This window comes from Micropterus dolomieu, linkage group LG12 (genome assembly GCF_021292245.1).
Source record: "Micropterus dolomieu isolate WLL.071019.BEF.003 ecotype Adirondacks linkage group LG12, ASM2129224v1, whole genome shotgun sequence".
NCBI lineage: Eukaryota > Metazoa > Chordata > Actinopteri > Centrarchiformes > Centrarchidae > Micropterus > Micropterus dolomieu.
In genome coordinates this window covers 1,259,813-1,272,957 of record NC_060161.1, presented here as the reverse complement: position 1 = coordinate 1,272,957, position 13,145 = coordinate 1,259,813, and the positions used below count along the sequence as shown (strand labels likewise).

Sequence of the window (13,145 nt, the reverse complement as noted above, 5' to 3'; positions counted from 1 at the left end):
TTGCACCAGCCAATGTTCAGAATAGTGGTATAATAGCATATAGTCCTGGTGTTTTGAGCAGATCATGAATAGGTTGTTAACAATTTAACTTTTAATAATTCAATGACCTTCCTAATGACGCATTAACTAAACACGATGCTTGATTTACTGCACATTGCTGATTGGTCAGATTTCTTATCTGTTGAGTTTCTCCTTGGGAAGTAGAAAAAAAAAAAAAAGAGGAACAAGAAAAGTTAAGGAAAACAGACAGCGAGACAAAATGTGTGAGTGAATAACACTCCAGTCATTATATTTTACCCACATCATTTCTTCTGAATGCATTTAGAGACTTGGCAAATTTGGAATACAAATGCAATTTCTGCAACAATGCTGAATTTTTCAGTGAATAATCTGCACTGCTTTAAACCAAAGACTCAATTCAGGGTGCATTTCAAATAATACGTATTAAAACATGACAGAAATTCCCCTGTATTTACGTGTGCAGTCACACTGCTTGATTGGGTACCGATGAGGGAAGGGAATCCCTCAGCAAACATTTCTCCTACAGTACACATTTAGAAGTCTGCTTCCATCTAAACCACAGATGTGCAGTACTGCCATGAAGGGGCGAGACTCTGCAGGTTTTCACACAAACCAAACATACAACAGGTGATTTGACTGATAAGAAAAAAAGGAGGGACTAAATGCCCGGTAAAGTCTTCACTTTCAAAGAAAACCTGCATAGTCACAGCCCCAAATGGCACGAAGTCCTGCTCATTTGTTACCCAAGTCACACCAACCAGTTTTGTCTGTTCAAGTCAAATGGAATTAATAAAAATATTAAATGTGACAACAGTCTTTGAAATTTTTGTTTGTGCTGCCTTTTCCCCAGGGGAACTTGCTTTCAGACCATGAGAAATGTATGGAGGTCTGGGGCAATTTGCAGCTCAAATGCCCTTGAAATAAAAAAATGAGGGATAAAAATGCCCCCGGAAATCAGGGGTGCCCTTCATTAAATGTCAACCAGTACTTTTATTTCTCCCAGTAGGTAATTATTAATGTGTGACTGCAGCTACGGTCTCCTCTGAGCCACCATAGGGTAGTTCTATCACCAGGCTACACATTCCAGTATATTCTGGGGAACAAAAACAAAAGAGAGCAGATTTTGTTGATCAGAGAAGAGCTACAGTTGAGTATGCAGCATGAAGCCGTAGAAAACTCTGGCACCACACAGCCAGTAGAAGAAGAAAATCCCGATCCCACACAAACCTTTGCTTAATGGAAAAACAAAAGAATCGGTACTGTAAAAAACTTAACAGCCGAATTGAGATGATTGGAAACAGTATCTTCGTCAATAAGATGTGCCAGTGTCCAGCATAAGAAACATATCTGTTATATCAACTGAGAGCTAATTTACCAATATGCAATGCAAATGGAATTATCACAGCTAAGATAAAAAAATAAATTTAAGTCCTGAAATTCCCCTAAAGGTCTCTTGCCCTAAAAAAAAACAATAAACAAAATAAAAAACCTGTGTACAAGAACAGTTTATTTCGCTTAAAAGGTACTTTTGAAAACATTTAAAACTAAAGCAGAACAGGCTCAGGCATCAAAATAAAAACTGAGTTTAATCAACATCTCAATTAAAACAGTTTTTTAATTTTACAATATAATAATATAATTCACAGGTGCTCATGTTGTTGCGTCAATACAGCCAATGCTACAGCGGATCGTCCTGCTTGTATTTTGAGAACATCTGGTCTTTCTGCGAAAAACATTTCACAGGAGCTTTTGATTCTGGTCCTGATTAATTTGCAAATGTATATTTTTACTAACTGAACACTAGCTTAGGAGAGCATGGGGGTTACTTGAGTGCAAGGTTATGGAAATCAAATACCCTGTAAGCGCTGTGTGCAAGACAAAATTATGATGTTAGAAAGGGTCCACTCGCTGAAAGATAAGCACAGCAAACAAAAGCTTTAATGCCTCTCAGCCAAGATTAATTAAAAGGTGACTGTTACCGAAATTTAAAAAGGAACAGATTTTAAGGTTTTCTGCAGCTAGTCAATGGTGTGTAATGAGTGAATATGCTTAAAATGGAAAAGAACACTGCTGTGATCTTAGATGATAATATTACCGTTAGTGAGCATGAGTTACTCTCTCCCAAAGGTAGAAACCAGACAGCCAAGTCTGTTACCTGTGTTTTAATTAGGAAACTTAATAAAGCATAGACTGATGATGGATTAGAGACAGTTGTTTGAGCATTCGGCAGGAAATTTCTGTGGGATTTTGTGAGATAAAAATAGAAAACTGGTGTCCAAATTGGTGTTGAGGGAACCAGAACCCCTGATCTTTGATTTCTAGCTTTGGGATGCAGATGTTATTGGATAATGAAACGTTTTCTAAATTTCACAAGGTAAAAGGAAGTATTAAAAAAAACAACATTGGAACAGCTTTTCTGGGTGGATATGCTAAGAAGCCCTATGGTGAGGCAGATCAGGATAGATATGAAGATGATGGGACAGACAGAAAGAAAAAGGAAGGAAGGAGGGAGGGAGGAAAGGAAGGGCGTCTAACAAGAGCAATCAGCAGCAAAATCTCAGTGTTTGTGTCTGACTGCTCATACTGTCATATCTTCTACAGAGAATAAAAATACAGATGTAATGGATTACTAATTATTTGACATTTTAGTATAAGGAACATAAAGCTTAACAGTATGGGCTTTCAGACAGTTTAACTTCTACTCTGTACTAAAACTTTGGTAAGGATGTGACTGACCTCTTTCTCTCCCTCCCTCTTCTTTTTATTCATCATTATATACCCTCAGGCACAAAGTCCCACACAAACAGACCCACTACTCTTTTCCTCTCACACACACACACACACACACACACACACACCCCCCATTGGTGTAATATTGAGCAACACAGTTGAGAGTCAGTAGCATTAATACATGTGTTATGTTCTATTTTACATCACTGTGTCCATTGAACTGTAGTATATATGCAGAAAAGAAAGCAGCAAAAGCCTTGTGATTGTTTACTGGGGAGCTTAAAATATAAAATGCTTTATATTTGTTCTGAAACAATTAGTTATCAATCAATCCAGTAATTGACTGACATGTGTTGAGAGTGTTTAAAAGATATTAAAGGCCTGGTTGGTTTCTAACTTTTTAAATCTGAATGCAGACAAAACAGAGGTCATTGTGTTTGGACCCAGTCGGGTCGGTGATGTCTTTCCTGTGGACCTGGGCTGCCTGCAAAAATATGTGAAACCCGTAGCCACAAATCTGGGTGTCAAAATAGACAAGTGATTTTAAACTTGACAAACAATGATTGATAAATAATGTTGTTAATCATCGTAATGATTTTTGAGCATGTGATTTATGCTTTTATCTCAACCTGTCTGGACTACTGCAATGCACTTTACATTGGTGTTAACCAAGCTTCTCTGTTATGCGGCATTCAGACCAAACGCGAATATTCTCCTCGCGACGCTTTCCTCGCGTGAGAACATGCAAGTGTTCTCACACACAACGCGAGAAGGCGATTTCAACGCGATAAGGTGAATAAACACAACTTGCCATTACTACAACTGTACGAACCCAAAGTAAACATTTTGCTGTGATTAAAAAGCAATAAACGGATTAAACTGATGCCAAAATAACTACAACATAATGCAGATTTCTTAAACATATGAATTCATGCTTTGTCAGGTCTGTCAGCAAGACAGCAGGACAAAAACTTCTAAAATGTTTGTTTTCTGAATGGACTTTGAATCGATCAGGGCTATTCTATGCTAACTTGGTCACAATAAAGTACAACAATAGCTGGAATAAAGTTACAGACACATGTTTTCTGAACTCACCAGGTAGTTCAACCTCCTCGCTTTCTTTTCTCCAAGTAATGTCCAGTTTTGTCCGGTTTTTATATAAATATAAAGTCGTAGTCCGACAAAGCTAACGACGCTAACAACGACATTGGAACCGGATGTGCACGGAAGCTAGCTGCTGAGAAGCTTCATGGAAGGAAATCGCAGCTCTACGCGTCTTTGCATTGACTTTGTATGTAAACTCGCCGCCCCAAACGCTCGCTTCGCTTTTGGTCTGAAAGCACCATTACGCCTTCAGTCAGCCCAAAACGCGGCTGCTCATTTTTTAACTGGAACTTGCAAGCATGAGCACATTACACCTGTTCTGGACTCACTCCACTGGCTCAAGGTCCAGTTTCGAATACATTTTAAGAGCTTATAGTTTGTTTTTAAAATCAATAAATGGGTCGGCACCTCGTTATATCTCTGACCTCTTAGAAGTTTACACCCCCTCGAGTTTGCTAAGGTCCACTGATCCCCCTAAAACCAGGCCAGAAAACCAGGTGCTTTTTCATCAGTAGCCCCTAACACAGGTCAAAATGACCCCCAACCTCGAAACTCTGTAAACCCGTCTGAAAACTCACTTTTATTCCTTGGCACCGTGAGAGCTGTGTGGTCTTCTGTTATTGCCTTTGAATTGTTTTGTGAACCATTTGTTTGTGTTTTATCTATGCTTTTATGTGTGTTTTATGTTTTATTCCTTGTGCAGCACTTTGTAAACCTGTTTTTTTAAAATGTGCTAAATAAATAAAAAGGGATTGGAAGTCCATCATAGATTCCACTTACAGTGAGCAAAACACCCGAAGCCATGGCACACAAACACTTCTAGATTTTATTATTATAAATTTTATATAATACATATATTTTGGGGTGTTTTTTTTTTTTGTCTGCTGTTCAGATAAAGATAGCAGTGTTTAGTTATCATGACATGAAAGAATGATGATGAGGTTTTCCTAATATTCATGACCAGTAGCTACCGTTAGCTATGGTATTAAAGATTAATCAATCAAACTTACTTTTCTTACAGTATTTTAGAGAGCTAAATGGAGCTAGCTGCCAGCTGTAGTGAAAGTTAGCAGACTGCAGCTATACAGCTGTGGTTTGGTGTGCTGGTGAAAAACTCACTTTTATTCCCTGGCTTTTAATCCAGCATAAGAGCTGTGTGGTCATAAACCTTTTGTTTGTGTGTCTTTTGTTTATATGCGTTTTATTCCTTGTGCAACACTTTGTAAACCTGCTTTTTTTTTTTTTTATGTGCTGTAACGTTATAAATAAAAATGGGTTGGATCCCACAGTGAGCAAAACCCCTAAAGCCAAGACACACAAACACTTGTGAATTTTAACATTATATTTTTATATAATACATCGATTTTGGGGGGTATTTCTGCCTGCTGTTCGGATCAAGAGGGCAGTGTTTAGTTATCATAACGTTATTGGATGATGATGATTGTTTTGTTCATATTTTTAACTAACGTTAGCCATGGTTTTGATGATTAATCGATTAAACGTACGATAAGCAGCCGTTGGTTGTTGCTTTCGCTTGTTTTTCTCACAGTATTTTAACGAGCTAAATGTAGCTAGCCGCTAGCTGTAGTGAAACTTACACACAGCTGGCTGAAGTGATAGCCGGTGGCAGCAGACTGCAGCTCCAGCTGTGGTTTGGTGTTTTGGTGTGCTTCGTGTTTTGGTGGAGCAGAGACGACGCCCGACTTCTAGCTTTAGCGGTGGTTAGCTTAGCCAGCAACCGCCGCCATTAGCTAGCTATTGACGCTACTGCGGGCCTGACGGGTTGGCCGATTTCAGATCAGGGGGATTGACAGTTTCTGTTTAAGGTTGTGATTTCTACTTGATATATAATCACCATACTGCTCACATTAAGCGTCTACATATGCCTTTAACCCAACCGAAGATCCGTTTACATCGTTAAAAACCAACGGGCACAAGTACCGCAAGCTAACGCTATAGCTTGAGGCTAGCACCGCCTGCGTCCCAGGGATGCTAAATGGGGACACATTTAGGATTAAGTGCCTAAAAGACGCGTGTTTACCTGTTTAAAATATATTATTAAGAGTGTCTACTAAGCGTAACACCAAGGGTGAATTAATCTAGCTGAGGGTAACAGTCAGTGCGAGCTAATCAAGCATTCATACTGTGCCTTCACGTTAATATTGACACTCATTGGGCTTCAGATTGTGTCCATATTCTGCACATGTTAACGGCCCTGTGTGGTTTAATGAGGATATAATTGCGTGTGTGCGCGAACCTTTTTGATATTGTAAACACGGGTCAACATCCCGATGCCTCTGTCGTTGAGGATGGTGAGCTTTTCTGCCAGTTTCTGCTGGCTGGGCTGGATCACTCCCCGAGACATCTTCCTTTCGCCGTTAAATCTCCCGAATCAATCCAGAAAAATAGCAGCAAATCTCCGCAGAATCTGGTCCGTAAAAAGGAAGGAGGGGAAAAAGAAAGAGAAGCTGAGATTTATGGCGTTATTAGATGTCGCCCATGTTCAGATATTCGTGGACAGCAGCTTCCTGTACTCCACCCCACCGTCTCCCTGCCTCTATATTTTTTTTTTTTTTTTTTTTTTCGGTCACCGGGATGAAGACTTGTCCTGGTTTTCACAACGAGGCTGGCTCGTGCTGCGTTCAGGTGACCCTCGATAATAATAAAGCCCAGAGCACCCTAATTGATCATTGAGCGAAGTACATTTTCCAGTAGAAAACTCAAGGGATGTGCAAATATATAGTAATTTTAGTAATGTCAAAGGTATAATGGTCAGCTGAATCAGTGAACTCTTTAAAATCGCTTCTTAAAACATACTTCTTTCAAATAGCACTCTCTAATTTTACCTGATTTTATTTGATGAATAATTTTGGAAATGACTTTTTTCTGTCTCAAATTTGTTTTAGTTTTAACTGCCTTTATGTTTTAACTATTTTATATCTTGTATTTGATTCTTGTCAAGTACTTTGTAATGTTGGTTTCAAAAGTGCTCTATAAATAAAGATTAATATTATGATGTTGGTGATAAGACTTACTGTGAGGCCACTACTTACCATAAAACTTAAATTAATTTCTTCACTCGCTGAACTCACTCTGTCTATATTTGGGACAGGCGTCTATGGGACAGGCTTTTAATTCCTTTTGCACAAAACTCTTGTTTACCATGTAAATAAAATCTGAATTGTTTCTGTAAAGTTAACTATTGAATTGTGGAGTGTCTTACCGATCTTAAAATGTGTACCATATCCAAATTGACAAAGGTTTGAACATTTATATTCTTATGCGTGATCTAAGCAGCTCAGAAGTAGCTCAAGCGAGCAACCCAGTTAAGAGGTTTTATACATCCAAAGAACTTCAAAACAAACAAAAACAAAACAGACCAGGCGTCTATTTGAGACCTGCGTTTATTTGTAGCTACACCAGGCCAGTAAAAAGGACAGGTGTCTAATTGTGACTCCACTTTTAATTAAAGTTTTACAGTATACACAAACTACACAAAACTTTGCTGATTATACTTACGTAACCTACTTTTACTTAAGTAAGATTTTGAATGCAGGACTTATACTTGTAGTGGAGTATTTTCTCTGTGTTATATTAAATTTATTTTAAGGATATGAATATTTCTTCTACCACAGCCTGGCATTTCAAATGAGCATGGATATGCTCAAAAGTAGGCTTCACTTTAACTGTATGAAAGTCTACTTTTATAAATGATTTTTAATCACATTGTCTAGATAGATAGATAGATGAATGTTATATTATCAGCCAGACCCGAGCTGAGCTCAAGTAAACCCGTATCATGAACTTTTACCGCACAGACGTGAACGCATCACGTTTTTGACGCAGCTTCCGCCTCAGCTGTCGCGTCTGCGTTCAAGCTTTTATTACTGCTACAGTAGCTGTGTTTCACACATTTATATCCTGTATTAAATACTAATACGGTAATAATCGGTAATAATAAAGCATCGATGATCTAACTCATTGCGGCATTTGGTCGAATCCATTACATTTAAACCAGGTGGGTGCACGAAGCAGGACATCTAAAGTAACAAAGCTTCGTGTTTTTTTTGTAGAATCACACAATGATCCTCAGGTTTTATATAAAGTTACCTTGACGCCAAACTTTCAATTCGAGAGTCCACATTTTCTACTTAAGTGAGCTGTTGCACCAAAAAGTAAACTTTACAGTCGCCTTTCAGGCTGACTTAACACTGTGTAACATTGAAACAGAACATAAAAAAATTAAACTGGTGTGTGGGAAGGATACATTTTGGTGGTTGTTTATGGGAACTGTGGCATACAGTAGAGTTTATTTACCTCTTCATCACTGTGTATAAACGGAAGCTTTCACTAATAGTCTTTGGTTTGTTTCAGTCCTTTTAGACCCCTGGTGTGATGCATTCACTGGCCCAGGAGATCCAGGGCTTCTCCAAAAACCGTCTGAAGAAACAGTGCACACATGTCACCACCGTGACAGGCAGGAAGCTGCTGGAGAGGAGGAGTGATGGAGGAGAGGGAGAGGAGCAGGTTGAAGAGCTGGAGGAGGGAAGTGGATGTGGATTTGTAGAAGATACAAGTCTGGACCTTCAAGTTGGTGCCGTTAGACCCTTCCTACTGCTGGGTAATATATACCATTAATATAACTACTAATACTAATACTACAAGTCTTACATTGTTTTTAATCTTTTTTTGTTTTTTTTATTTACCAAGGGTAGACTCCAGGTTCTCTTACCATGAAGAGTACATCTCTCTGTACACTTTAGCCGTATACTTTTATCATTACTGTTATTATCTGCTAGTGCTACCAACTGTACTTACTTGTTGCAAGTATTTCTACAACTTCTACTGCAGCTACGCTTACTACTCAACTACTATTACTGCTATTACTACTGTCATCAACATCTTCTTCTATTGCTATTACTTCTAGCACATTTTGAACAATACTGCAACAACTGCTACATCTGCTGCTACTTCTACAATTATTTTTTCAAATAAATCTCCTACCACTGCTACTATTATTACTACTACTACAAAACATATTAATAGTTCTTCTATTGCTACTACTACGCAACCACTACAACACCTGCACAGTACCACATGGTACTAACTGTTCAGCTACCACTACCACTACTAATTTTACTACTACCAGGGGTATAAAGAGTACTTAAATGATGTACTTAAATATTATTTAAATGGAAGTCCAAAAGTATTGAAGCTTTTCTTAGTAACACTTTAAAGGGCCCATGCAGCATCTTTAATTCTCTTTTTGCTTTTCCAAGAGTCACTGAGAGCAGAACATCGTAAAACATCTATAGAGGTAGAAACAGCAGGACACATAACTTCATCAAAAATCTGCTGACAGTGAACAGTAAAGACAAAGGTCTGATTTTAGAATCTTGATTTAAATACTACAAAGTATAAAAAAACAGTAACGGCAGGAAAAAAGTATCTGTGATAAAATAATGTAAACTCAGTGTTCACTCATCAGCTTTTTCTGAGCTTTTGATTATATTTCACAGCCTTCCTCAGCAGAACAGTCTCATGATAATAGATTATTGTATACATTTATATACTTTTAAATAGTTGCTTTCCACTCCTGGCTACTACTACTACTTTTACTTCTTCTACTACTACTACTACTGCTACTATCACTTCTACTTCTTGCACTTTTCTATTATTAAATATTATATATTAAACATTAAACATTTATTTTGTTGAGGAAAAGGGACGGAAAAAAGATTTTACCTGATTGTTTTGAGAGTTCTACCTCAGATCTGTGTAGTGATCCGCAGTTTGTAAGTGTTTGTCATGTTCTAACCATAAAGAATAGTTTCAAAACCTTATTAACCGTCTGGTTTCAGATTGTTCAAATGATAAAAGAAATTTTTGGCCAGATTGCCCAGCCCTAACTACTACTACTACTACTACTGCTGCTGCTGCTGCTGCTAGTACTGCCACTACTACCAGCTCTGTAATAATAATATATCTCTGTTGTCATGAACCAATAGTGTTTCAATTTAACTCACTTTCACTCTCAAAGTCCATTTGTTATGACATGTAGCACAGTGGGAAAATGTCGCTGGAGTCTGTGAGGTTTTAATTGTCCAGCAGTATTAGTTTCACAGTGTCTCAGTCACGTCAATATTCCCACGCACAAAGGCACCAGGTTTGTCTCTGACAATAAATAAATTAAATCCAAACAGCAAATAAATCAATGTCATTCATTTTGAATCTATCTCGGGGAGCATGGTGATGTACCCTTCAGCCGTAGGACGCAGGTAGACGCCCTCACATGTCAGCATGTATCCGTCCTGCTGAAGTGTCCTTGAGCCTGACATTGAATCCCCTCGCAGCTCTGGGGTGCTGTTCACTTCTGTAGCTTACGCTGTGCTTTGACCTCACTGCAGGAGGCAAATACAAGAGCAGGGATCAATAAAATATTACACTTGTTAGGCTCAATAGAGGTGACTCCTTTCTATAGAGTGCTAATTCCCTTCCCTGTTGTAACACCTTACAGGATCAGTTCTTTAAAATGTTTGCATTAAACCACCTCATTAAACCTTTTATTTCTTTGTTGTTGAAATGCCTCTTTATATCTGTCCTGTGAGACTTGAGATGAGTTTCTCTTTGTGTACTTTGTGCACCCTCAGCACTCTTTAGCACTATGCTGCGATGTCAGTATCTCTAATATTATAATATTCTGCCATCATTGGTAAATCCCAATGATGCTTATTGTTTTTTTCATGCATATTCACATGACCACTCATAGGATAACAGTACAGACACCCCAAATGCAATTACTGACTACGCTGATATCATCTACATGAACACTAGTGACTCTGTTCTTAAGCCACTTAATGTTGTCTTTAATCTCTGTGTAGATTTGTTCTGAGGTGTCCTTTTAAAACTCATCAATGTGTAATGTATGCATCACTAAATTGGCTTCAGCTTAGTTCAAGAAGAGACTTCCATTGGTTCCTATTTATTTTGAAATGTGCCTACTTCGATTGTCCTCCATATGTGAAAGAACTCTTGGTTCCTTGTAGTTCTATGTATCCACTTTGAGATCAGCAATATCTCGTCTTTACTGTACCAGGAATCTTTTCAGCTGCTGGATGTAAGGCTTTTCATTATAAAGCTACTTGCGATTGGAACAATCTCCCTCTTTCCTTGAGATCCATCTCGTCTTTTCGCAGATTTAGGTTATCTATATTTCAATATCTTAATATCTATGTGTGTGCATGTTACTGATGCTGGACTAAACAGTATTGCTTGTAATTGTATTTTTGCTTCATGTAATTGTCTAATTGATTTACCTCCTGTGGATTCGACCTCTTTCTTTCTTATGTGATACCTTTTCTCATTGAATCTCTTATGTATTATGGGTTCCAATTGTGTAATGAGGTAAATGAGATGTACTTATTGAGCTAGCTATGACATGTCTGAGCTATGATGGGTCTGGAGTGACGGTTGTTTTATGTATATGTGTATTTGGACCCTCTTGAAAACGAGATGCTGCATCTCTGCATCTGTCCATCAGTAAATTGAATTGAAATTGAAATTAATATAAACCAGTTTGACAGATCTTCATGTTTACAGCAGAAATTCATAAATTACTTACAAAGAATATTGTCACTGTCCAATGAGAACCACGTGTCACCAAAATGTCAATGTCAGTTTTGAACAACCTTGTTTTAAAGGAATAGCTCAACATTTTAGGGGAATATGCTTATTTGTGTTCTTGCTAAGTGCTAGACGAGAATATTGTGGACGTGGAAAAAATTACAACGTTCAACACACCGGTTATGTGCTGGACTATTTCTTGGCCAGAGCCAGGCTAGCGGTTTACCCCTGTTTCCAGTCTTTGTGCTAAGCTAAGCTAACCTGTTGCTGGCTGTAGCTTCACATTTACCCTATAAACATGGCAGTGGTATCAAAATATTTTCATCCATCTCTTGCCAAATAAGCATATTTAAAAAACTATTGAACTATTCTTTTAAGCTTTGTGATAATTTTTACTGTTACTACATTTACATTTATTCATTTAGCTGACAATATACAAAGCGACTTACAATTGCTATACATGTCAGAGGTCGCACGCCTCTGGAGCAACAAGGGCTTAAGTGTCTTGCTCAGGGACACAATAATGAATGGGTCACAGTGGAAATCAATCCCGGGTCTTTCACACCAAAGGCATGTTTCTTTTCCACTGTTCCATCACCACCCACCTAATCAACCTAAGAATTCATTAGCGTACACAGTTTATTGCCTAAGATATAGGAGAATTGTCTGAACCCACATCTGAAAACCTACAAATCACCAAATATTGAGATACACTGGACAGGGCATATATGTCTCATACAAGAGAAATCATTGTAAAGGCAAAGGACGACTTTCAGGATTTTGTTGAGCAAAGTTTAGTTTTATTTCTAAATATAGAATTTAAAGGATTTTTTACAAAATATTTGTTGAGCAGATTGAATTTGGTCCCATGTCAGACTTTAAAAATGCTCTAAAAATCCTGGCATTCATGCATCTTTTCACAGATGTGTCAGTTTAAATCTTTTCCGTCTACACTGATGAGGCATATGGGCTGGAGCTGGCTTATTTCCAAAGACACGCTATCCTTTGGATTTAGATTTATTTCTCAACACCATGGATTTGGCATTATGGGAAAGTGGCTTTGGCTACTGCAAAGCGTGCAGATATTGCTACTTTGAAGGCAGTGAGCTGCTGCTGTAAGTTTCCACTCAGGAAATCTGGAGGAAGCTCTGCCATCATATTCTGTTTCCTGCCCATATGTCTCGTTCACATAATTATCCAGCTACTTAAGACTACCACTGCATTTTACAAATTGAGAGAAATTGTTGCTAATTCTCCTGCAATGCCTTTCAGGCTAGCTTGTTGTTTGGTCTTTCTCATTTTATTTCTTCCATTAGTCTTTGACCTGCGTCCTCTGCAGCGTTAGTCATTCAGACTCTTACTGGTATAAAGGCTGTTGTCATAAAAATGCCATCGCGCACTCTTTCCATGAAAATCATAAACTTACTTCTCTGCAACTGTAGATAATATTACATGTGTATTTCAGCAGATTTTAAGCCTAGTCCAGTGCTGCTACTAAATCTTCTGATGCCTGTTTTTTATTACTGTTAGTTTCTGACTGATATCTTCCCCTTTGGTGTTGCAGCTGTTCAGAAAGGGTTTTCTACCTGAATGTTTCCCTCTAAGTGATATAGGTTCTGATATCCTGCAGCATTTGCTTTCTGCTTTTTAACTCTTTATTTGTGTGA

General features: G+C 38.1%; 2 protein-coding genes across 6 annotated transcripts in view; one reads left to right on the top strand and one right to left on the bottom strand.

The window, feature by feature from the left end:
* Window positions 1-6,412, bottom strand: part of nckap1 (NCK-associated protein 1) — a 37,849-nt gene extending 31,437 nt beyond the window's left edge. For both annotated transcript variants that reach the window (XM_046064645.1, XM_046064646.1), the window contains exon 1: window positions 6,113-6,412. In XM_046064645.1, coding sequence (XP_045920601.1) covers window positions 6,113-6,220 — 108 coding nt within the window. In that variant the 5' untranslated portion in view covers window positions 6,221-6,412. The remainder of the gene's footprint in view (window positions 1-6,112) is intronic.
* The window catches only part of LOC123980322 (dual specificity protein phosphatase 19-like), a 15,823-nt gene continuing 8,067 nt past the window's right edge, over window positions 5,390-13,145 (top strand). For 2 of the 4 annotated variants that reach the window (XM_046064647.1, XM_046064650.1), the window contains exons 1-2: window positions 7,721-7,873; window positions 8,230-8,476. In XM_046064647.1, the coding sequence (XP_045920603.1) occupies window positions 8,251-8,476 (226 nt within the window). In that variant the 5' untranslated portion in view covers window positions 7,721-7,873; window positions 8,230-8,250. Of the gene's footprint in view, window positions 5,682-6,427; window positions 6,502-7,720; window positions 7,874-8,229; window positions 8,477-13,145 lie in introns of those variants that run through there. The other 2 variants (XM_046064648.1, XM_046064649.1) reach the window with 2 other exon arrangements.